This window comes from Electrona antarctica (genome assembly GCF_951216825.1).
Source record: "Electrona antarctica genome assembly, chromosome: 14".
NCBI classification, from domain to species: Eukaryota; Metazoa; Chordata; class Actinopteri; order Myctophiformes; family Myctophidae; genus Electrona; species Electrona antarctica.
The window spans coordinates 20239108-20264213 of NC_136795.1; the positions used below are offsets into that span (position 1 = coordinate 20239108).

At 44.7% G+C, this 25106-nt stretch overlaps 1 protein-coding gene across 1 annotated transcript in view; it reads left to right on the top strand.

The window, feature by feature from the left end:
• LOC306937056 (protein Wiz-like) overlaps window positions 1-24302 on the top strand; it is a 38752-nt gene extending 14450 nt beyond the window's left edge. The window contains exons 11-22 of the mRNA XM_079520731.1: window positions 1733-1870; window positions 3560-3776; window positions 4179-4516; window positions 5738-6202; window positions 6610-6808; window positions 7409-7743; window positions 8336-8681; window positions 8918-9144; window positions 9663-9874; window positions 13192-13525; window positions 16521-16671; window positions 18659-24302. Of these exons, the coding sequence (XP_079376857.1) occupies window positions 1733-1870; window positions 3560-3776; window positions 4179-4516; window positions 5738-6202; window positions 6610-6808; window positions 7409-7743; window positions 8336-8681; window positions 8918-9144; window positions 9663-9874; window positions 13192-13525; window positions 16521-16671; window positions 18659-19352 (3656 nt within the window). The 3' untranslated portion in view covers window positions 19353-24302. The remainder of the gene's footprint in view (window positions 1-1732; window positions 1871-3559; window positions 3777-4178; window positions 4517-5737; window positions 6203-6609; window positions 6809-7408; window positions 7744-8335; window positions 8682-8917; window positions 9145-9662; window positions 9875-13191; window positions 13526-16520; window positions 16672-18658) is intronic.
• The last annotated feature ends 804 nt before the right edge of the window (window positions 24303-25106 follow it).

The window sequence follows — 25106 nt, forward strand, 5'->3', positions numbered from 1 at the left end:
CGCCCTCCTCACTGTCTGATGTGCCCACATGGGTTAATGTGGCACACAGGAGTGCACGTCTCCTCTCTTTTCCACTAACCTCCGCCTCCACTCGATTGGTCACGCCTTATAGCTTTAGCGGTGCATATGGGGGCAAAATGGCTGCTTGCTTCCACCTCCCCGCAGACCCAAACAATAGCGGAAAAACTGTCTGGCTTTAGCAGCCGGGGAGCCCGATGCACTGCGGTTGCTGACCGGTGAGTAGGGAGCACTGGGACCGCGGATGCATGGTGCCCCCCTCGCCTCGGATCACACACACACACACACACACACACACACACACAAGCAAGCACACATTGTTGCACTGTCTGGTGCGCGTCTCCTGCCGTCTGTCACATTATTGTAGCCAGACACAAAACAGCCATCAAAAAAAGATTATGACACCTTTTCCAAAGAATGTCGCACCCAAGAAAAATCATGTTAAAAGCGTAATTATAGCCGGATTGTCATTGTGTGTGTGAGTGTGTGTTGGCGTGTGTCGCCAGGTTTGCACATTTCGCATGCGCGACAAAATAAATGTGATGATGTTTGGAAATATTTGTTTTGGGTTTGTCCAAATGTCTATATTTTGTGATTGTGCTGGTGCGCGTCTGGAATGACGTCCACTCTTTCTCAACGCTGCGGGATCTCTAAAATTACCTACTGTTCCCCCAATCCTCGCCATTTTACTTTCCTTTGATTGTTGATAGAGGACGCGCTGTGCTTTCAAGTGCATGTAGATTTGTGTGTGTTGTTATAATAGCGTAATAGCGCGCCTGGTCACGCCAACATCAGCCCGTGCTGTCTCCAGCGAAAGTGATATATAAAGCGATCATCACCAGAACTTATCCGGATCTGGAAAAGTGGGCTAAAAAAATCGAAGTGTCACTTTTTACTTGCGAAGTGTTCGGACTAGAGAGCTGCTCAAAAGCTTTATACGGGCTTCCCTCTGTCTGCACAATGGATGCCAACTCAACGTAGCATTTTAATAACTTAGTTTTGTTTCGTAAAAAATAAATAAACGGAAGACAATGTTTGTATCGTAGCCTATATACCTATAATAAGTGATGTTTTTATATAGCGCCGCTGCGCCCTGATGTGTCAGAGTAGCGCTGCTCTTTTACAGTCAGGAGATGAAGTGACAAGCGCAGAGACGCCCTCCCACCAGACAAAAAGCATTGTCTGTCTGCACGTCTCTTTTGATTTACCGATTTGTCGCAGAAAATGGCACTTTTGTCCCAGGAATGCAGCCAGCGTCGCTCGCGCCAAGACTGCCGTGTTTGTCAGAGCCATGTTTTGCTTGTACACAAGGATGGGGTGTCTTTTATCTACTTGAGTTTATTTCATGATTAGCCTATTATTTCTATACTCGGAAGGTTGTGAATATGCGCTCTTGTTATTATTATGACTATAGGCTACTAAATCAGCTCACACAGTTTGGCTATAGATTGACATTCATCCTGCATTTTCATTATGTACAGTATAGCCTATACTTATAGGTCACTGGACAATATGAATAATAAATGCAAAAGGGATTTGTTTTGTTTGCAGTCTGCAGTTTAAATACATATACCTTCCTTCTTAACAGTAGCCTACCGGCATTACATGGTGATTAGCTAATGTAAGTCGAATTCTTACCGCAACAGAAGTTTATAATAAGTGGCTTTGGCATTTTACACTTTTTTTTGGTGGTGGTGGCTTGTGTGTGGACCAGAACCTCAGGAGGAGGGTGTAGAAGAGGAGGAGGAGGAGGAGGAGGAGGGTCTGAGCTCCAACACAGGGACAAAGGGTCCGCTCAGCCAGGACCCGGACCACCCCTCTCCCAGGGACCAGGATGATGCAGACACCAAGGGTGAGTGAGGGCACTTCAGGAGCGCAACAGTTAATGCAGCTGCAGATCGGTTGAATGTTTTGATAATTTGATAAAATAATCCATTCATAATCGATCCCTGTTTTGTCATCATAGTCTAAAAAAAAGTAAAAAACAAATACTGAAAATAGATCTACAAGCTCACAATGCATCGCATCTCTTGTAGATCTGTTATTCACCATTTTTTATGTTTTTTTAAGTATAAGTTAATGCTTACATGGTTAATTTAATTGATAGGCTACTGTATATGTAGCCTATAGTGTGTGTGTGTGTATATACAGTATATATACAGTATACTACATGGTTTTTTTAAACGCACTTTAAACGCAAAATAATCAATAATCACTAAGAAAATAATTGATCGATGCAGCCAAGGTGAGTGCACTTCAGCCTTTTGCGATCGAGACGTGACTGACAGTGGATCACTTTCTGCCACGGTCCAGCACTGATCTGTCGCGTTGAGTAAAGCAGTGACACAACTGACCTCGGATCAGCGTTGCTGAACGGCGAACGCCAGAGGGGTGCCCCTAGGGACGCCCTCAGGGGCAGACGGACGTATTGAGGTGCTAATAGGGAAGACCTCGGAGCTGTGTGCTCGTGTTACCGCAAGCTGGGTGACGCCGTGTGTAGACACTAGAGGTGAGGGGGGTGGCCCACTGCAAAATGCTGCCATTGTTTGGTTTCAGGGGAGACAGATGCACCGAGGTTGAGCTGAGAGAACTCCAGGCACCTGTTCCTGTTATGCAAACCGGTTGCTTTCTTTGCAACAAGCTAACATAGATGGCAATAAGCGAACCGTCCGTAAAAAAAGAAATGGTTCTCTTGAAGGATTCAGAAGTGTGCTGAATGGAACGTTAAACTTAAGCCAGAGTTATGTATTCAGTTCATTTCAAGTCAATTTTATTATAGTGCCAAATCACAACAGTTGTCTCAAGGCACTTTACATAATTATAGAGCCTTGACCCTACATTGTCCAGTGCCATGTCATTCTTCTGATGGCTCATGTTTCCGACGTCCTGTTTGGCCGACTGGCCCCATGATAAATAACCCTATCCCTAACCCTAACCTCACACTAACCTAACATTTGTCGGACTATTGGGATGTCAGAATAAAGGGAGTCGGAATTATGAGCGGACCCCCGTTATCTCATCCTGAGCAAACTATTTATTTGACGGTGGCAATGGAAAAACTCCCCCTTAACTGGAATAAAATTGTGGCAGACCCAGGTTCTAGGGTGGATGGCCATCTGCCTTGACCATGTCAGGAGGGAAAGAGGATTGTACTTGGCACCAAAAATAGCCGATCTGAAGATCTTTTTCCATCTATCTATTTCCAGTGCGAGACACTGTTGTGCAACTAAAAGTCAGAGATTGCGGAAAATAAATCATCCAAAAATGCATTGGCGAATATCAAAGTATTCATTTGGCGATGCCTCATTCATACAGGTTGATGATTGTATGTATCGGTGAAAAACCAACCTTGTTTCGGGAAGAAATTAGCCGCTTTATTATCACTTATTATACTTTTATATTGTGTGGATGTACTCATGACACAAAGAGCAGTTTAAGTTAATACGAAATAATCACACAAAAAATAAGTACAAATTGCCTGTTGCCTGTTGCCTTGCATCTCTCTCTTCATGCCGCTGGTCTGCGTTTCCCTCCGTCACAGACCCTGACCTGTTGAAGTGCACGGTGTGCGGCGCCCACTTCGAGACCGGGAGGGGCCTGTCCAGCCACGCCCGCTCCCACCTGCGCCAGCTTGGCATCAGCGTGTCGGAGAGCAGCGGCGCGCCCATCGACCTCCTCTACCAGATCGCCAAGGAGCGCGGCATGGACGGCCACTTCACCCCGCCGCTTGCACCACCCCGGCCACCGTCTGCCAAGAAGTAGGCCTGTCGCGATTATGACATAATCGCTTGATCACAATTATTTGAGATAATCACAATTATTTGTGCGCGATCGTTTTCATTCAGCTGTATGGATTCATCTGTTGGATTGATTCATATCATATCTACAACCTCACAAGGCGTCACAATGCAACGGCCATTTTTTTTATGCCATTGTGCATTATTCATTTAAATTATTGGTACTGATCATTCCTTTGTATATTGAAGTTATATGTCATTGCCCTGTGCAATTGTTATTTACAAAGCCTAAAAGGCAAACAGAAATGTAATCTTTATTTCTGTGTCCCAGTGTTCAATGCCCCAAAACACAATGAAATCGTTAATCGCTATGTACTTGGAGTACGACATTCAATGAATTGTCAGCTAAACATTTCCCGACAGCCCTACCGCCATGCACAACAACGAGGAGGCGGAACCGCAGGACGCAGACTTCGAAGAGAAGCCGATCCATCTGTCTGTCCTGGCCAAGGCTGTGAAGGGCGCGTCTTCCTCTTCTTCCACGCCCACGCCTTGCCCGTCCCCCGGCATATCTCCCCGGCCCCCCTCGGCACCGCTGCGCCCCGCCTCCCCGTTCCCCGTTGTGAGGAAAGCCCCCATATCCTCTCTGCTGCCTATGCGCTCCCAGGACCACAAGGCCGGCAGCATCAAGAGCTTAGCCTCCATCGCCACCACCAAACCGTTCTGGGCACCGCAGGAGTCTGACGCCCCTCTCAACCTCAGTAAGTGGAACTTCTCTTCCCAGCTTATGTTGAACTCTTGCATTAGGGCTAGTGGGCAATTCACTGGAAATTAAAGCTTAATCTTGCTCATGTAGGTAATCGATTTATCAAGAAGCAGGGTTTATTAAAAAAGAAAAATCCAATATATATTTTTTTATAATCGACTAATTCGATTAGTCTGATTAGGGACTGTTCACACCAAGCACAACTATAAATAATATTTATAGTATAACTATAAATAATATAAACTAATATAACTAATTCATATAATTATATGAATTAGTTACAACTCATGTGGATGAGTCCACACCACACCACAATTATAACAAAGAAAATGGTGAACGACATAATTATAGTTATAGTGTTCGGTGTCTGTGAGAATGGCTCTTCATGTTATACAATGGTGGAATTCAGAAATAGCACAAATAGCCAGAAGTCTATAAATCAGTGGTTCTCAAAACCTTTTAATTTCAAGGACACCCGAGTTTGGTGTGCATGACTAAGAGAGATTTAAGTAAAGCACTTTTGCTCCAGGTGCCACATTTTGAATTTATTACTGTTCAGCAACTACAAACTAAAGACAATAAATATTTCCATGGAAAAAATGAGAATTGTGTGAGAATCATGATCTCAATTCAAAATCGAGATTAACATTAAGCAAGAATTGTGCAGCACTACTGTAAAGGTCAATTTGGTTCCTACAGTTTAGGTGGGGACCCCTAGATTAGAACTCCCACTTTATAACTCATTTATGATACATCTAGTTTAGGTACAAGTGAGAAGTTTGTACAATTACAATATACAAAAGATAAATACGGGTACTGAATTTTAAAGAAAAGAAAAAATAGGAACAGATAGAAATCAGGTTAAAAAGTACAGGCAAGACCCAGATTCTGAACCTTCTGTAAAGGAACTAGTTTGCTGGTAACTACAACTAGATTAAGATTTGATTACTTGTTTATGATTCTATAGCTCGTTCTTTATTCAATTATTTCTGTAGTTTATGATTCTATAAATAGTTTATGATTCTATAAATAGTTTATGATTCTATAACTAGTTTACAATTCTATAACTCAGTGATTTACAATCAGGTTGGAAATGGTCAGATGGGTGGGCTGCGAACGCTTTGGAGATTTGGAATGCTGATCCAGAAAAGGTCAGGGAACCACTGCTGTAAGTAGTGGTTCTATTGTGCTAACTAGATGTGTTGCTTTCCTGCAGCATTGGAGGTGGACCCCAACAAAGACATCATTTGTCAGCTGTGCGGCGCTTGGTTCGAGACTCGCAAGGGCCTGTCCAGCCACGCGAGGGCCCACCTGCGACACTTCGGGGTGGAGTACTCCGAGTCCAAAGGGTCCCCCATAGACCTCCTCAACCAGCTCATCCACACGGACGACTTCAAGCACAATGTCAACACGCTGCAGGCCGACGGTCCCGTCTCCGTCGAAACACCGGGCCTTGCCACGGCGCTGGCCTCCCCGAAGCGCCCGATGTCCCTCTTGACGTCCACCTCCTCCCCCTCGCCTCTCCTCTATAAGATGACCACGTCGAGGGGGGGCTCGCCATCCAAAGTCACCTCTTCGTCCGCCTCGTCTTTGCACGGCCATCCACCCACCAAGCGGCACAAGTCCTCCGCCATGCAGGTCTTCCGCCTGAGCAGTGGCGAGCTCATGGCACTTCCACACAGTGAGTGCTATACGCCCGAGGACGCTAAACGTGCCCGTTTTGCATGATCATAAATCATCAACCATATGAACCCTAGCGTTCCCACTCTGGACACGTCCTTATAATACGTGAAAATAGCCGGTTAGCTAATAGAGAGGTTAGCTAGTTTTGTGATCTTAAAGATCGTCTATATTCAGAGAAGTGATTTGTGTAGAAGGAAAACAATTGGGGAATCAAGTAGACCCATTGGGTTCCATTTGGTTCCATCTGTACGTTCAGGCTGTCATGTAGGTCTGTGATTCTCACTGACCTGTAAAGGTCCATTTGGTTCCTGTAAAGGTCCATTTGGTTCCTACTGTAACTATCAATCGTTTAGCTGGGGGACTCCCCCCTGCATGCATTTACTTCCAATTGTGTCCTCCGCTCAGGTGAACCTCTTAAAGAGATCGGCTGTGAGTTCTGCGGGGAGTACTTTGAGAACCGCAAAGGCCTGTCCAGTCACGCCCGCTCCCACCTGCGCCAGATGGGCATCACGGAGTGGTCGGTCAACGGCTCGCCCATCGACACCCTGAGGGAGGTGATCACCAGGCGGGGCCTGCCCTGCGCCTTGCCGCTCAAACCCCATAAGTAGGCCTGGCACTAATATTACATAATGAATCACCTGATCGCCTATCTATCTGAGATAATCGCAATTTCTTTTGCCTAGATAAATTAATCTGTTGAACAATAGCGGTGCGCTTGTGCATCGACTATTTCCACGATTTACGCACTTGAACCACAGCATGCCTATTAATAGCCTACAAGCCTGTAAGATTGTTTTTGCCAATGAGTTTAGGTGTATAGTACAAGTTTCTCTAAAAATAGAGGGTTTTCTGTAAGTGGTAACATTTTGTTTGAAAGTTATCAAATATATTGCCTATTTTGGCCATACGTACATTATATATTTTGATTATTGGTAACGGTCATCGTCAGTAATCTTTTTGTATACGTTATTTGTCTACGGAGCCCGTAGACAAGAATGGCCATGCATTCAAAATATATTTTATCTCTATATATTTTGTCTGTACAAGATAATATCTTGTCCGTAGCTGTCTAGTTTATTCCCAAAGCCTAAAAGACGAACAGAAATATTCAATGGAAACAAATTCTCCAATTAAATCATTAACTGCAGTTATTTGTGTGACAGTTAATTGTCAACTAAATGCAGCAATGTCACGATCCTTACAGCTCTAGGCACAAGACGCCGCCCCCTCCATCGTCATCGTTGGCTGCGTCCGCCCGTTCCCCTCCCCCCCTCTCCTCCTCCCCTTCCCCCGCCACGCTCCTTGGTCGTCTTCCGTTCGGCTTCGCCCGGCCCTCCAGCCCGCCGCCGCAGCCCACCGCCTGTGCCAGCAAGCCGGGGTCCTCCTCGTCCCCCTCTGGGGGTCTGGTCATCAAGATGAAGCCGGAGCCCGTGCAGCTAGAGGTCACCATGTCACCCGGGGGGTCCGGGGGAGGACGGGCCTCTGCGCCGCTCAACTGCAGCTGGAGCAGCCAGGACAGCATCTTCCCCCTCAACCTAGGTGCGTTCAGGCCGTGATTCTCAACCCTTTTCATTTCAAGGACCCCCGGTTTGATGTTCGAACCGGGGGTCCTTGAAATGTGTACGAAATTCTACGAATGGAACCAAACGGATCCTGGTTCCATTCGTATGCTCCCTGGAATTACAGAGCCAAGAGGGGGTCCATTTGGTTTTGAAGTATCAATAATTTAGCTGGGGACCCCTTGGAACCCCTGTCAAGGACACCTGCTGTGACATCGTGCTGTGATACGCTGTGAGCTTGTTGATATGCTATTGTTTGGATTCTTGCGTGACACCGTGACCATTGTATGACAAGTATAAAGTAGGGCTTAAGTGACTAATCAATTTAGTTAATTATTTAAACAATCGTCTAGAATTTGTTTTCTAGAATATGAAATATATATAAAAAACCTACTTACTTCATTATTCAATCAATCAAAAAATGTATCAATATAATAATCGCTACTAGGGAATAGTTGCAGTCTTGCACTCAAGTATTTTGTCCTCAAGTTTGATTCTTTGTTTTGTAACGACAAACAACTTGTTTACTCACTCTTCTATTTCTTCTCTTCTCGCCTACGGTTGTCGCCCAGCCATGACCCATGAGGCCGAACCGACGCGGGACATCCGCTGTGAGTTCTGCGGGGAGTACTTCGAGAACCGCAAAGGCCTGTCCAGTCACGCCCGCTCCCACCTGCGCCAGATGGGAATCACGGAGTGGTCGGTCAACGGCTCGCCCATCGACACCCTGAGGGAGATTATGCACAAGCGAGAAGGCAGAGGAGGCACCTCCTCTCCATCTGACCAGAGAGTGAAGAAGGAGTCCGGCCAGGGAGGTGGCAGCCCCGCTTGGGAGAGTCTGGAAGGCCAGCGAGTTTCGAGCTACCAGTCAGCCAAATACCGCAAATCTCCCCTGAGCCTCCTGCACTCGGGGTCAAGGTACAGTGACCATACGTCCTGCTTTGTCCGGGATTGTCCATAGATGTTTATCATGCTTATCTGTTCCGCTAAAGTAATTGTCCCGTATCCTGCTGAATACACCAGATAAAAAAGTCAAATAAATGGACAAAAATACCAGATCTACAAGCTCTCATATAGATTGGTTATTTTTGGTATTTTGAAATGGGATTTGACTGTTTGTGTTTTTGTAAATAATATGGTCACCCTTGGTCTAGGCTCCACAAGCATGGCCTGGGGGGACTGTTGGGGCCGTCGGCCAACCCAAGCTCGGGGAAGTTCTTCAGGGTGTCACAGCTGGGGAAGAGGCCTCTGTCGGAGGACAGCCATCCTGCGGAGACCGCCCAGTCACCATCCCATCACATCAAGACCTTCTCCCCTCTGCCGCACGACTACTCCTTCAAGAGGAAGTCTTCCCCCGATAAGCACGGAGCCGGGCATCAGGGTAAGATGTTGAACATGTCCCGTCTGCGTGAACTCAAAGGACATTAGGTGGTTAATATGACAGTTGGTTATATGGTTTAAGATTTAGGTACAGTGGGATTTGTAAAACATTTATACCAACCACGTGAACCATCAGGGCACTTGGGTGGGTGGTGCAGGGGTAGTGTACCTGCCCACCACAGTAGAGTTTTAGAGTTTCGAATCCACCTTTGCAGAGGGAACACAATTTTCCATGTTCGGAGGAGGATGTCTTTGGGGGTGATCTTTGTCCCTGCGCTAGTGACTCCAATGGGCAATGGCTCGGCTCTGGGCATATCATAATAGGAAAAGGAAATTAGGAAAATAACTGAACAAAATAGCAATCTATAAGCATTTTTCTTTTACTATTGATGTAAAAACAAAGTATATAGGGTTTAGTGGTAAAAAAAAACCCCACTCACTGCGGGCATGTATGAAATGAACAATGAACACACGCAATTCTACATCCTTGTGGCGTAAACAAAAAAACCTCTTCTCCAGATGCCAGCTGCGAGTTGTGCGGCTTCTATTTTGAGAACCGCAAGGCCCTAGCCAGCCACGCGCGGGCCCACCTGCGGCAGTTCGGCGTGACGGAGTGGTGCGTGAACGGCTCGCCCATCGAGACGCTGAGCGCCTGGATGAAGAGCAGGCCACAGAAGGTGGTGGAGATGCACCGCAGCTACATGCAGGGGAACCGCTCCACCCCCAAGAAGGTGAGGGACTCCCATCTGTTGCGTCATCCCAAAACGCTGCATTTTTACAGCGTGGCGGTGTAAGAGGCTAGCCATCTTTCACCAATCACCACTGGAACATTAGTGTTCACATTCTAACATTCAGCGGAAAGAGGCTTATGAGTTTAATTATGTGTTTATGAGTTAATATATAACATTTGAGTATAGACCCCTGGGGATGCCGGTCAACAAAGTATATAAATGGTGAAGATGTCTGTCCCACCAACCACTGGACAGATCCGTGCTCACCCACGACGAGACGTGGAATTATTTTATATGGGATGCATGTGCGACCTTGCAGATCAGTGCATTTTAACAGCGGGAGAACAACGGCGAGTGACACTTGAATTTCATTGGCTATCGCCCCAATCGCCCACTATCGCCGGACGACGTCGGCCAAAAGATGAATTATTTTCATATTTTCAGCCGACGTTCCTCCACCCACTTTTCGACCATCGCCTGTTCGCCTGCTATCCCATTGACAAATAATGCACTTCCGGAAAATTCGTCTGGCTGTCGCCCGCTGTTAAAACGTACTGTAACAGGTCTGTACAAATGGAACCAAATGGACTGTGTATTTTACCGTGTAGATTTCTGTCCCAGAGATACAAGTCCTATGAAACGGGGGCCCGTGGCCTAGTGCACAATCAAACTGTGAGGGTACTTGAATTAACAGAAGCTTTAGAATCACTGTATTACAGAAGATCTAAACATCCATTAATGTAGCGGACCGGACCCACAGGACTTGGCAGTAGCTTATATACAGTATAGTATAACCGTGACTCGTCACATTATGGACTATGTTACTTTTTCTTCGCCCACGCTGACTTAATGGCATTGTCAGCTCCGAGCACGGCTCTGTGGCAGCATGAAACGCCTCTGCTGGCGCCTCGACAGACATTTTGTGTCTTGTGTTGTCTAACAAGCCTCCAGCTCTACTGTAAAGCCTTGCATCTTAACACCCTGCAAATATCGTCAATCAGGGTGGAAACCTCCTATGTCCAAAACTGTTACTTTTCAGGAAATGTGTGTGTGGGGGGGAAACCTCTTATCTCCATATTTTTACGTGTGTTTTCGTAAATGAATGCCCTACTTGATCATACTACAACTACAACATCTACTACAATTATCAAAAATAGCAGATTCACAAGCTCGAAACGTTTTGAGCTTTCTTTTGCTACCCACAGACACACATACCCACTTTCAATCTTACACTACAAATCTGTAACTGTAAAGTAACAAAAATAGCTGATCTACAAGCTCTCAACGTGCTGTGATTGAGAGTGTGTAGATTGCTATTTTGTGTGACAATGTGGTACAACAAAGTAGGGCATTAATTTAGCCCAAAAAACAAATCTTGAAATATGGAGATACGAGGTTTCTTCCCCCACAGCGACGGAATATCGCTGCAGGGACAGATGCCAGAACTAGTTGGCTATTGACTTGATAGTTGCCATAGTAACCAGGGTGCCTGGCAGCTTATGTTTCATCTTCAGATAAATTATGGCGCGCCGTTGATAGAGGCAAATATACAGTTTCTCTCTCTTTCTCTCTCTCTCTCTCTCTCTCTCTCTCTCTCTCTCTCCATTCCCCGCTGGTTTAGTTTCTGGTGCATTTGCGTCACTGTCACCCCGACTCCCTCCGCCGTGATGTGACACACATACAGAATGCATTACCTTTAAGATGTCCTTGTCATCTTATTGTGAATGTGGTCTTATTCTGCTGAAGTCGACTCAAATCCGCCTGTAATGTGGAATTGATTATACAGGTCTGTCTGTATGCACTGGAACTGTGTTATATGCTGCACTTGTTCTCAGCATTTGGTTAACACTGAGGATTTTACAACTGCAGTTTGAGGATCCCAGAGATTAAAATAAATAAATAAAAAACCCTGTATTAAATGGGGGTGTGTGGCCTAATGCATATCAAACTTGGGATGCCTGACATTAAAAAGATGGAGATTCACAGAAATAAACTACTGGAACCCTGATCTACACAGTAAAATCCTCAGTGATTATTTAACTCGCCAATTAGACTCGTAAGGGTCCATTTGCTTCATTTGTACACAGCGTTATAGTTCATTTTCACTGGAAGCCAGCGACATGAAGATTAAAGCAACGCCCGATGTTTGTAGCTGCTACAAAAGCTACAATCCACGTTGAGCTGGCTTCAACTGCAGCCACAAAACGAGTGTAGTGTTGTTTAACCATTTCCAATCTCTGCTTGTAATTGGGGGGAAACTAATTAATTCCGTTCAGCCAGTGTTCTTTTGAACGCCAGGCTTTGTTTTCCTTTTTTTCCCCCCCGCTCGTTGGACGCATGCGCAATGACGTCAACGAGCGTGGTGATCAACACTTCAGATAAAGCTGCACCGCTTTGTATCTTTGTATCTTCGTATCTTATGTATCAGCCAGTGTGACTGTGACTGTGGCATAAAGGCCCGACGTTGAGAACCAGTGTTATAGTGTGAGCAGAAATCACTACCAGTACTAGATAATGTGTGATAAGTATGTGCTATATTGTAGAGTATATTGTAGAGTAGACCAGAAACCTAAGATCTCTTCCTCTTTGGATGAGCTGCAGATTTTTGGGTTCTCGTGCGGTAGATCTTTATTTGAATGCAGGTAGTAACATACAGTAGGGTTGGGGTGAATGCAGGTAGTAACATACAGTAGGGTTGGGGGGGTAAAATTATTTATTGCTTGGCTCTGCCTACCGTTTAGAACAACGGCGGCTAAATTCCTCTGCTGGTGTGAATTTACGATATGATACAACGTTATTGTCAGCTTGCACTGAAATTTGTTTTGCGTCCATGACGTCACTGTTCAAGAAACAGATAAGACATAGACATACCTACATTACAAAATTATAGACATTACAGGACAAAAATCACAGAAACTATCAGGAACGAGAACATATCCACTGGTTTAACGATTTTGGTTTAGAAGCAAGACAGACTGATGTACAAACGAGTTCTTTAGTCTGTTTTTCTTAAATGTAGGGACTCTAAACCGCCTCATGGAGGGCAACAGTTGATATTCATCATTTAAAACATGTAAGGGGTCAGAAGAGATACTCTTCGCAAGTCTAAGCATGCTCTTGGTCTGGGCCTCTTTAAAGGAACGTAACACGACCTCAACTGGCCTACCAACACTTTTAGCGCAGATCTTAATTTGGCTATACTGTTTGTTCTTATATACTATTGATAGGCTGTTAAACCAGGCCGTGCTACAGTACAACATCACAGTTTGTACTGTAGCACGGTACAAACTGTGCATTATGTTCCTTCTGTCTCCCAGAAGAGCAACTCTCCTCTGTCCTCGACGTCGGACCCCGACCACATCCTCTCTTTGTCGTCGTCCCACAAGCCTTCGTCGTCCTCTTCCTCGGGTCCGTGGTCTGCTGTGGCTCTGAGCTTTGTGCAGCCGCTGGGCCTCGGTGCCAGCCAGGGCTCTTCCAGGGCCACAGAAGGGGGTGTCAGGGACGGCGGGGGCGGCGGTAGCAACCTTCAGGTTCCCTCCTCCGCCACCAGGCCGGGCCACGGCAGGATCCCCAGCCCCGGCCGCCATCCCAGCACACTCGCGCCTCAAGCGCAGGTCGCACGCAGCGAGCTCAACGTCCGGCTGCCCCGAGGTGAGCAACATTTACGTGTTCCCTTTTCCCACTGCAGTCGACCTGAAATGAAAGATCTCTTTTTATTTAACCTTTTAGAAAAAGTTTCTTTATTAATTTTTCATGAGTCAAAAATAGCATACACATTTTTTTGAACTTTTTTACCCCTCCCTCCCCCCAGAGTTCCCGCTCTGAAAGAGCCACAACCCCGGTATCTTGTACCATTAACAATGAAATAAAAGGCACATACAAATATACATACATACATATTCAAAAATAGAAGAAATTAATCAAATATTAGACACAATATGCAAACAAATAATAATAATAATAACAACTAGAAAAAGTGCCCTTCTGGGCACAGGTCTCCACCAGGAGGATAGGACTGTGTGAGATGTTTGGCAAAATGTTTAGGAGTAATATAAACATGTTTTTTTTGTTTGTTAGTTTTTTGCAACAATTTTCTTCATTTTGTTGAGGAAATGCAGAGTGCCTGGTGGCACTATAATAGGCCAATGTGAAAAGGGTGCCTTTAATGGCAATTGGATGAATATGAAATATCGGACAGATCCGACTTGAGCACATGACCATAGAGATACTGTGTAACGATTTGTGAGATTTTTGGACAGAATCTGGAGGAGTAATATAAAAAAATGTGTTTTACAAAAGTCGGCCTCCTGGTGGCGCTATAAAAGGCAGATGCGGAAAATGCAGGTCAAAGATTTGTCATTGGCCTCTAGGGAGTGTGCATGCAACGTTTCACGCAGATCGGTGCAGTTTTAGGTAAAACATGTGAAAAGCTGCCTCATGGTGGCGCTATAACAGGCCGTTCTGGAAAATGTGGGGCAGAGGTTCAGTGCAAAACATACTCTCTCCCCATGCCTTCGGCCTGGTGGAGACAATAAAATATCAAAAAAACAAAAAAACAATTACAGTAGGGTCAGTGTAATAGTAGGGATTGTTGATGTCAGCCGCGTTCATCCTCTCAATGTATGTTAAAAAAGGTTGCCAAATGGTGTACCCTCTTGTGGAGTAGCGAATCTTCGTAATGATGTAAAACATCATTAACCCAAGATTTAAAGGTTGGTGGTCATTTTTCCTTCCATTTAAATAGTATTAGCCAAAGAGATGCAAAGGCTATCATATTCTTGTTTTGCCGGCTAAGACGTAGATCTTGGGAAATAACTCCAAACACTGCGATGGTGGCAGAGGGTTCTATGGGCACTTCTAATACATCTGTGTGTTTTAAATATTGATTGCCAAAATGTATTTAGCTTTTTAGAAAACATTTTGATGTGTGTTTGGCCACGGACGCCCAATTCTGCCGACCAACTCCCATAAAAGAGGATTTTTGTATGATTATTTAAAATTCTTCACAATTGTTCAGGATGTTTCAGGATATTCTATTTTAGAACACTGGGCGCACATCTATCACCACTGGTGTATATAATCAATACATGGCCTGATGTTTTGACGTGCGCCGTTCACAGCTAGTGTGTTTTAGCTTATGCCATTTCAGCTGGAGTTTAATTCAGTCAGTTACTCATCGGTCTCTCACTTCCATACGCTCACTCTGCAGCAGAGCTCCAAAACAAAGTGCTTTATTTACATTTACATGTCCTTGCCATGTCCAGAATAAAGATACATGGATGCTCAAATATCAATAAAGTACTTATCGTTGCTGTCGGGCAGAAACCTCTTATATCCATATTTTAACATCATACAGTATTGTGTTTTTTTTGTTTTCGTAAATTAAAGCCCTAATTCATCACCCTACAGTGTCAGACAAAAGCATTATGAAAGTAACAAATCCACAAGCTTGTAGATCTGCTATTTTTGCTATTGAATTCTGAAAAGTAACCGTTTTGGACATGTGAGGTTTCCACCCGACAGAGATGTAATGTTTTTGTGTTAGAAGCTACTAAGCATAGTGCATATTCACATTTTTTCTTTTTATCTATCTGCCCGGCACATGCCCTGCAGTTTGAATGTGCGAGTACATCAACTCAAACCCAACTCGGCTATATTGTCACACACAGGTTTCCATAAAAAAAAATGGAGTGGTGCAACCACTCCAAGGAACAGCAATGTCCGTCTTTACCTATGTGACTATGTATGTGACTGTTACTATGAGTACCAGTAGGGGCAAAAGTGGCGCTGTTGTGCCAGAAACAGAGAGAGAGAGCGATAGTGCTGCACTGTTGCCTGCTAATGAGAGAGAGAGAGAGAGAGAGGGAGTGCACCACTCAGTTCACACGGGTGTGATTTTAAATAAATAAAGAGAAAACTGGGTCAAATTCTTTGTCATACAAGTTCCATAATTGCAGTTTCAAGAAAGGTGTAAAGAGAGGAAAGGAAGAGACAGAAAGCAGGCCAGATACCAATATGGACAGTGTGAAACACAAGACATTTCAACGGGTGCCGTTGCCTCTCAGTTTGACCTTATGCCCCACAAAGAGATGATCTACCATGCCTTGACGCCCTGCCCTTGGTGTGGACTCTGCCATGATGTGCCATCCACTTCAGTTAGAAATAAATGAAATAAATGACATTTACTGTAGTTATCGTGCTTTGTGTGTGAACACTGATTAAGCATGTATGAACTTTTGACTCTTGGAGTTTGGGAGTCTGGGAGTTTGACTTTTGATTCGGGAGTTTGTACAAAATGGCAGTAAATTAATTGTTTCATGAAAAATGTATTTCTTTAATTTAATGCGCTGGATTTGCCGTGCCGCGCATGGTGGTACTCATGTCAATATCCCAAGGTTGGCAGGTCTGCAACATGCATTTAGTAATGTAGCAAAGTGAAGATTTTGTATTTTCTTCCACGGAACAGTGCACTAAAAGTTTTTGCACTGTTACGTGGAGGTGCGTCAATGTTATCTGTTACTGGGAAGTCTGAGGTTAAGAAATTCCACAGAAAGGGAGTTAGAATCTCAAGAAGGGTAAGTGTTCCAGTTTGCCTGATTGAGACAAAACCTTTAACCCAATTCATTATTCTGCGATTCTCATCTAGGTTTCGAGCGAAGGCCCCTGAAACATGGAGAGGAGAGGGACAGCGGGTCCCCGAAGCCCCCCCGCAGCAGTACCATCCCTTCCCTGGTCCCCAAGCCCCCCGCCTACCCCCTGGTCAAGCTGGTGGGCAAGTTCTACACCCTGAAGTGCCGGTGAGTGACTCGCCTTGGGGGAGGAGACAATGAATGTGCCAAGCTAGTCGCTTCTCAAAGAGGTGACTGAAGGGAGGCCATGAGTGTAGGCAGTGGAGGTGGAAAGTAACTAAGTGCATTCACGCAAGAACTGTACAGCCGTACAAAGCCAAAATGCACTAACTACATTTTTGGACTTATTTATCAACTTAGCCTTCACGAGTTTGGGTGATAAACAGTTACATCAAGAACTGATAATTAGTGCAATATCACTTATATGCCGGTAGCCCATTTGGCTGGGTTTGACCCATTTTATCTTAAAACTCAGCCTTGTGAGGGTGTAGATCAGCTATTTTCTAAAAGAGTTTGACACATTTTGACAAATTTGAGGTCTTTTACTTTGGTGCTGTAAGTATATTTTGAGGCCAATCCTTATGTGCTTTTAGCCAAGTAAAATTATGAATACAGGGGAGACCTATTACAGCAACAGTGTGTGTGGTATTGCTACTTTTTCTTAATGTACTGTAAGTAAAATCCATCACTGAGTGACTCGCCTGGGGGGACAATGAATGTGCCATGTCAGTCGCTGCTCAAAGAGGTAACTTAAGGGGGGCCATGTCAGTCGCTTCTCAAAGAGGTAACTTAAGGGGGGCCACAGGGAGATCTTTGGGCCCAAAGAGGTAACTTAAGGGGGGCCATGTCAGTCGCTTCTCAAAGAGGTAACTTAAGGGGGGCCATGTCAGTCGCTTCTCAAAGAGGTAACTTAAGGGGGGCCACAGGGAGATCTTTGGGCCCTCAGAAATAAAACTTTAGTACCTCGAACAAAGTTTCTTGATAGTCATTAGAGCTGTCTATCTGTGAAAGTCCCTAAATCCCCAAGCTGTGCTCTACTTTTAGCTGCTAATGTACTATATTGAGAGCGGCGGGCTGGGTGGGATATCGTCTCTGTCGGGTGGAAACCTTGTATGATCTACAAAACACGGTGCTTCGCAAAGCAAAGTTCATTGTTTACCCAGGGTGAATGGACTAAGCTCGAGATGCTTGTTTACAGCCAGACCCTGCTCATAGAACATGTCATGGTAGGGGTTCAATGCCTTGCTCAAGGGCACTTCAGCGGTGGTAATTTTAACGTGCCGGTCCGGGGATTCGAACTGGCGACCTTCCGATAACAAGACCGCTCCGCAAACCGTTCGGCCACCGCTGCCCGCATGGCGCTTCAAGTTTGCAGATCTGTTACTTTTTATGCTTTTGTGCGACGCTGTAGTATGATCAAGTAGGGCGTTAATTTGCGATAAAATAAAATATGGAGATAAGAGCTTTCTGCCTGACAGTAACAATATACAGATGTGTGATTGAGTGCTTATACAGAGCTTTAGATTTATTCTGATAGTATTCATTGATATGGAATGATTGTTCAGTAACAGGAGTCTCCATGTCTGTAATCAGGAGAGAGAACTCACATGATACAGATTAAACAAGTGATATTGGAAGTGATGATACAAAGACATTAGCAGACAGAATTGGAACTGGAACACTGATAAATGGGTATAGGCCTACTTTTTCCTGATTGGCTAATGTTTGGCAACCAATCTGAAATTGTATTTTCTGTGTATTAAAGAACAAACACTGTATAGCAATGATCAGAATATAGTGCTTTAACCTTTTAACAAAAGCCTTTTTGTTTTGGCCCAAAAATATAACGTACTTTGTAACCGCTACACACACTTTTTGTATAAATATATATATATAAAAATCACCAGTAATAGAAATGTCAAATGGCGGTCGGTGGCTAAATGTATATCAAACTGGGTGCCCTTGGAATTGAAGGCAGTTTTTGTGTGTGTGTGTGTGTGTGTGTGTGTGTGTGTGTGTGTGTGTGTGTGTGTGTGTGTGTGTGTGTGTGTGTGTGTGTGTGTGTGTGTGTGTGTGTGTGTGTGTGTGTGTGTGTGTGTGTGTGTGTGTGTGTGTGTGTGTGTGTGTGTGTGTGTGTGTGTGTGTGTGTGTGTAGGTTCTGCGAGGTGGAGTTTCATGGGCCTCTGTCGGTGCAGGAGGACTGGATCAGGCACCTCCAGCAGCACATCCTCAAGATGAACTACAACAAGCCTGCCGCTCCCAAAGCCCCCTCCTCCGCGGTTGAGGAGAGGGAGCACCCCAAAGCCCCCTCCTCCTCTGCCGAGGAGCGGGAGCGCCCCAAAGCCCCCTCCTCCTCTGCCGAGGAGCGGGAGCGCCCCAAAGCCCCCTCCTCCTCTGCCGAGGAGCGGGAGCGCCCCAAAGCCCCCTCCTCCTCTGCCGAGGAACGGGAGCGCCCCAAAGCCCCCTCCTCCTCTGCCGAGGAGCGGGAGCGCCCCAAAGCCCCCTCCTCCTCTGCCGAGGAGCGGGAGCGCCCCAAAGCCCCCGCGGCGCTACCGGGACCGGCATCCACCTCTACCTCCACGTCCACCTGCAGCTCCAGTAGCGCCTCCACCACGACGGTCCTGACCTCCAGCCCTCCTGCGCCTACGCTCCCTCTCAGTGCCGCCACAGCTCCGGCCCTGGCCCTGATGGCGGCACCCACCCGCGGGAGCGCCCCCTCCTCTCCCACGCCTCTGGCTCCGGCCGCCATGCGGACAGTTGTGGCCGCGGAGGAGTGGGCTCTGTTAACTCCTCCGACCCCTATCTCTACCCCCACAACGAGCGTCATAATCCCCGCCCCGGCCGTGTAGAATGGCTGATTTATACTTGGTGGTAGTGGCGCGCTGGTGTCGCACGCCCCAAATCTGCCGGTCGCTAAGCTCACAACGTGTCACGATGTCAGTGGTTCGCGAAGGTTTTCCGCTTCGAGGAGCCTCAAAATGATGTATTTGGACACGGACCCTGAAAATACTTTCTGCCAGGGAAGGAGGGAAGAGAACAGAAGATTATTTGTGTTAAACTTTATTTAATCTTTTTATTTTTTCAAATTGTTTTAAATATTTTTCAAATTGTTTTAAATATTTTTCAAAATGTTTTGAATAATAGCAGCTCACCACACTTTGCCTCGTAGCTCATAGATCTGCCATTTTTTGAATAGCCGAGGTATAAATATGGTTAAAGTGTTTAAAGTGATTGTGATTGTTATATTAACTACCAACTTGCATGGGGACCCCCTGGAACACACAACCTGTTAGGACCACTGGGGGTCTCTTTGAGAAGCCCTGGAACCCCTGCTAGGACCACTGAGGGTCTCTTTGAGAAGCCCTGGATCCCCTGCTAGGACCACTGGGGGTCTCTTTGCGAAGCACTGGCAACGCGACATGTTGTGAACTTGTAGATCAGCTATTTCGGAAGCGAAACATCCCCGCGCAGCCAAGTATAACTCAGGCTTAAATGCAACGCTCCATTGTCTTACCCGTAAAGAAAAGGAAACAAAACGTTTCTACGGTTCTCTTCTTCCATCCATGTCTTTCCTTTGGCCTTTTGCAATGTGTTTTTGTTTTGTTCTAAGAAGGAGGAGGGGTCCACAATGCCCCTCCAGGGATCATCCCAGAGGCCCCTTCTTCCAGACTGTTACTCCGCACCATTACCATGGGAAGCAAGGCCGTCTGGCTTCTCTGTAGGCCAGAGATGCGGTCCAAGGTTATTGGGAGGCTATTGTCCTTTTATTAGGTGGTGATTTGTATTTTATTTTATTTATATTGAATGTCAAGGTGCTTTAAACTTTATTGAAACAACCCCCCCCCCAAAACCTTAACCCTCCCCGTCCAGGACCATTTCACCCCCCCCCCCCTCCTTTCTAAATAGTGCTTTACTAAAGGCCTGTGAGGCCACGCCCATTTCTACTAGAAGTGCTTTAAAAAAGGGAGGCCTCAGCCTCAGACAGAAGGTCATGACTGAAATGAAGCAGTGCATTATGGGTAATCCCGTTAATCTCATTGTACAGACTTTAAATCACTTTAGGAAAAAGTCTATTACGGCACTTTTTAATGTAAAACATTGAACAATAACATAGGAAATTTGTGTTTGGTAGATTACGTCTCTGTTGCCAAATGTCAATGGTATGTCTCGTTTCTTTCTTTTACTGATCATCCAATCCACCAAACAACACCAGACAATAGTCAATAGCCACAGTAGAATAAGATGTTTGGCATTGGCAGAGAAGATTTGGCAAAAATGTTCACAAGCTCAATCCACATCTTCCACTGTGTTGCTGCTCGTCCCACATACTGTATGCCTGTTCCTTACAACTGGGGCACCATTTAAAAGGGAAATCAACAGGCTTTCCAACGGTATAAATCTGTTATTGCCAAGAACCATTGCTACAACAGAGACAAAAGCACACATTTCTGGACTCATTGTTTGATGTTTAGATGTTGTCACTGAGCACTTATCTAAAAATGCCCCAATGAGCCGGGCAGAATTGGACAAAGACGAGTTCCGATTGGTTAACGGAGCAGGAAGTGGAAGCACACACTTCCCTAAAAGGGAAGACCAACCCGTTCACTTTATGATGTAATATTACAGGTGACAGATAATTAGCTGTCCCTCCCCCTTTCCCCCAAAAAACAAATTCCTGTTGCCTGAATGTAGCTAAAAGCACTAAATCTGTTGATATTATATATGCACACATTCATACATAATCTAGTATGAACGAATATTCCTATGGCCTATTCCCCCGATTTCTGTGCCATTGATCACTTCATATTTTATGATATTTTAATCTTTTGTGATTTTATGAAAACGAATTAATCCTAGAGAGTACAAATGTAACCAAATGGACTCGCGAGGACCCATTTGGTTTCATTTGTACACTCTAGGATTAAAAAAAAGATTTCCATCACACACAGGGCTGCTGCTATTTGAATGGCACACAATCCCTTCTTAATCTCTATTTATGGACGGGAAAAGCGGGGGCCACAGAAAAACGATGAAGTTTTCCCCCAATGTAAAGTTTTGTGTTTGCCATTTTTTTCTCCCCTTCCTTGTCTTTTCAATGTAACCCAAATCATTTCTTTTTAATTTATTTATTACACTTCTGAATGTGGTAAGCTAGGAATTTTTTTAACCTTAAAAGAAATATATTTGGAATGTGTGACGTTTAGGTCTATACCGTGCACTTTTACGCGAGTGCGCAGTTGCGTTTGTGACTGTGCACGTTGTTTTTTTGGTAGTTTGTATGTACATACACATTCATAGTGAGATGTACATTAGTCGCTGTGCTGTAAAGGGAAAGACAAACATTGTGGAGACGATACCCCCCCCCCCCCCTCAGCTGAAGTCAAGTTGTCTGCAGTCAGTCTAAATCCTGTGATTCTCAACCTGTGGGCCGGGGACCACTGATAGGCCGCGAGGGTATTGCAAGTGGGACACCAAATAATTGGCAAAACACCCCGCCAAAAATGACATTTTTTCTTTGACACCTTAATCATGCTCTGAAAATGCATGCAGTGCCGCGAACACTTTCGAGATTTTGAAGTAAGCCCTGATCCAGACAAGGTTGAGAATCACTGGTCTAACCAGAACGTTCATATATTAGGACTGGGCAATATAGCGATATTATATCGTTATCGTGATATGAGACCAGATATCCTTTGCGATTTTGTGATATGGATAAGTGTTTTCTTGTCCTGGTTTAAATTACGTTTAATCACACAAAAGTATATAGGGAAAATACCTACAAGCTCACAACACGTTGCATTGCAATGCGTTGTGATGGGTCCAAAAACGAAAGAAAACTCATTATCGTCACAATACGATATTCCAACATCGATATCGCCGCATTTGGTCAAAGACATACTGTATCATGATGATTTGTCCATATGGCCAAGCCCTAACGTCATCTACATCCATTCTGTGAGGATGTGCCAAAGAGAGTGTTTACTTCCTGGTCTTTGCCGCTGTAAAAGCTGTTTACATTTGGACCTCGCCCCGGAGGAAGAACCCTGCACAGCTACCCCACCCGATCCCCACTTAAACACCCTGTGAGGGTCCATGTTGGACTATGGAGGACTATTTGGACTAATAGCATAGTGGTGGTGGAGTGTGTGTCCACTGCGTCAGCCACCCAGTAGAGGCTTTTAAAGACTAACCAAGTGGCCAAAAACAAACTCTTACCTGTTGTTACTAGGTTTTAGATCAGTGATTCTCAACCTTTTTATTCTTTTCAAGGACCCCCCAGTTTGATATGCATTGGTTGGTACGAATAGAACTATGTTCCATTTGTACAGTCTTGGGTCAGTTTGGTTCCTCATTGTTTAACCGGAGACCCCTGGAACCCTCTCAAGGACCCATTGGGGGCCCCGGAGCTCACATTGAGAATCATTAGTTTGGATTATTATTGCACCATGTAAACATGGACTCAAAACTACGCCCAGTTTTGTCTTTGTGTCATAAAATGAGGGCCTCCGCCCTCAATGTCTAGCAGGGCTCTACGAAAGCACCGGACCCCCACTCACCCACCCGCCCCAAGTCCAGCCTCACAAATGTGCATCGTCTCTGTTCGCAAACTGGAGTTTCTTTTCCTTTATTTATTTTTTGCTTTCAGGCGAGCTTTCCCGTCAACTTTCATGCCGAGGCAATAGTGGCGGAGGGTCCCCGCCGGAAGTGGAGAAACTCTCAAAAGCGGTTTCACGTGACGTGTTGCAAAACATGACTGTTTGATCCAAGCGAATATCCCCAGAAAAAGGACTTTTCTGCAGTATCCCATATTAATCCTATATAACTACATGTACTTATGAAACTGTTGATGCTAGTAGAGCCGGTCAGCAGTTCTATTAGCCAGATAGTTACAAGAGGACGAAAAAGAAGAGAAGGAAAAAAAAGAAAAAAATAAGTGATCTTAATTCCTTTTATTGTGATTTGATTTCAACTTTTGAGGCTATGTATTTTTTATTGCTCTGTGCATTTCCGTATTTGCAGTCCTGGAAGGTGAATCTTTAGAGTTATTTTTCATTTGTACTTAGTTAGTTTCTTCTCTAAAAGCTGAAACATTGGTGCTGGTATAAAGACTGTTTGCGAGAGTTGATGAGAAGCGACTGAAAAGTACCCCATAAGAAAGGGGGATTATGTTTAAATGTGAGTGTCAACGTCCTGGCGTCGAAGGACTCTAAAAACAAACAAAACAAACAGAAGAAACGGGCCTTAAAGGGGACCATTTTGCACGTTGAGATTTGATTCCTCGGTCAGCGTTTCACATAGAAGGCCTAGTAGTTTGTGTGTTGCTGTGTGAGTGGTCGGACAGATCCCTTGTGCTTCCCCCCCGAAGCCTGGTTTATGCCGAGTCACTTGACGGCGGCGCACGCTGGAAATAGCGCATGTACAAGTTCACAGTGAGCTTGTACAGTACATGTACAGTACAGTACATGCACTATATTCAGCGCACGACACCGTCGTACTACAGACTACAGAGTATAAATTAAGCATGAATGTGTCTACGCCCCCTATAGCCAGTGTGACTGGCTGATCTGCTGGGGTGTGTGTGTGTGTGTGACTGTGTGTGTGTGTGACTGTGTGCGTGCGTACGTGCACGCGTGTGCGTGTGTGTGTGTGTGTGTGTGTGTGTGCATGTGTGTTTAAAAAAAGAGTAATGAAATGAGGAGGAAGGGAGAGGAGTTGAAAAAGAAGAATGGTGAACTGTACACAAAAAGGTTCAAGTTGAATCAGCTCCTGAACAAACAATAAATGTGATTTCAATTTTACACACAGGTGTGCATTTTCTGTCAGTTCAAGCCTACTTGTAAAGCACACTTATTAACACAGGCGAAACAATTAAATAAAAGTACAAAATATGCACAAAATAGTGCAAAGTTCCATACATGGTCTAGTTCTCAGTGTTGAATCTTAAAGGCATATAGTATGTAACTGCCCTGTGTTTACATACTGTAAATTTACAATTAGGGTTGTTCCGATCGGATCGGATCGGATCGGGTGATCGGAAATCTGGGCCGATAACGATAAAATGTGATCGGGACATCCCTATAGTATCAATATTATGTCCATATCATGATATTAGACTGGATATTGTCTGTGATTTGGGATATTGTAGGCTACTATTGTGATATGGCATAAACGTGTTCTTTAAAATATAAATTTCAGATCTGGAAAAATCGTTATCGGCAGATGCTCAAAATCAATGATCGGGAGCAAGAAAAACATCCCTATTTTACAGAAGAAAGGGTGGGAAACATAGAAACTTGGCAGGTATGAGGCTGACACAAGGAATTTGCTTTGGCATATAGTGTTGAGACTGTACAAAGAATAGACATGAAGGAAGGACTAACATTAGTATTACTACATAACGGAACATGCAGTCAGGAAGTTCACTTTGCTAATAGCCCACAACAAACAAAGCACATGGCTTAATGACATATTGCAATCTTATAGAATAGCAATAGGTTTGGGAAATGTTGCTCTTACTGTGTATATATCTAGTACCTTATATTTACTCTACTAGAGTACTTACATGCCAACACTTGAATTATTAATTTTTGAATAATCCATTT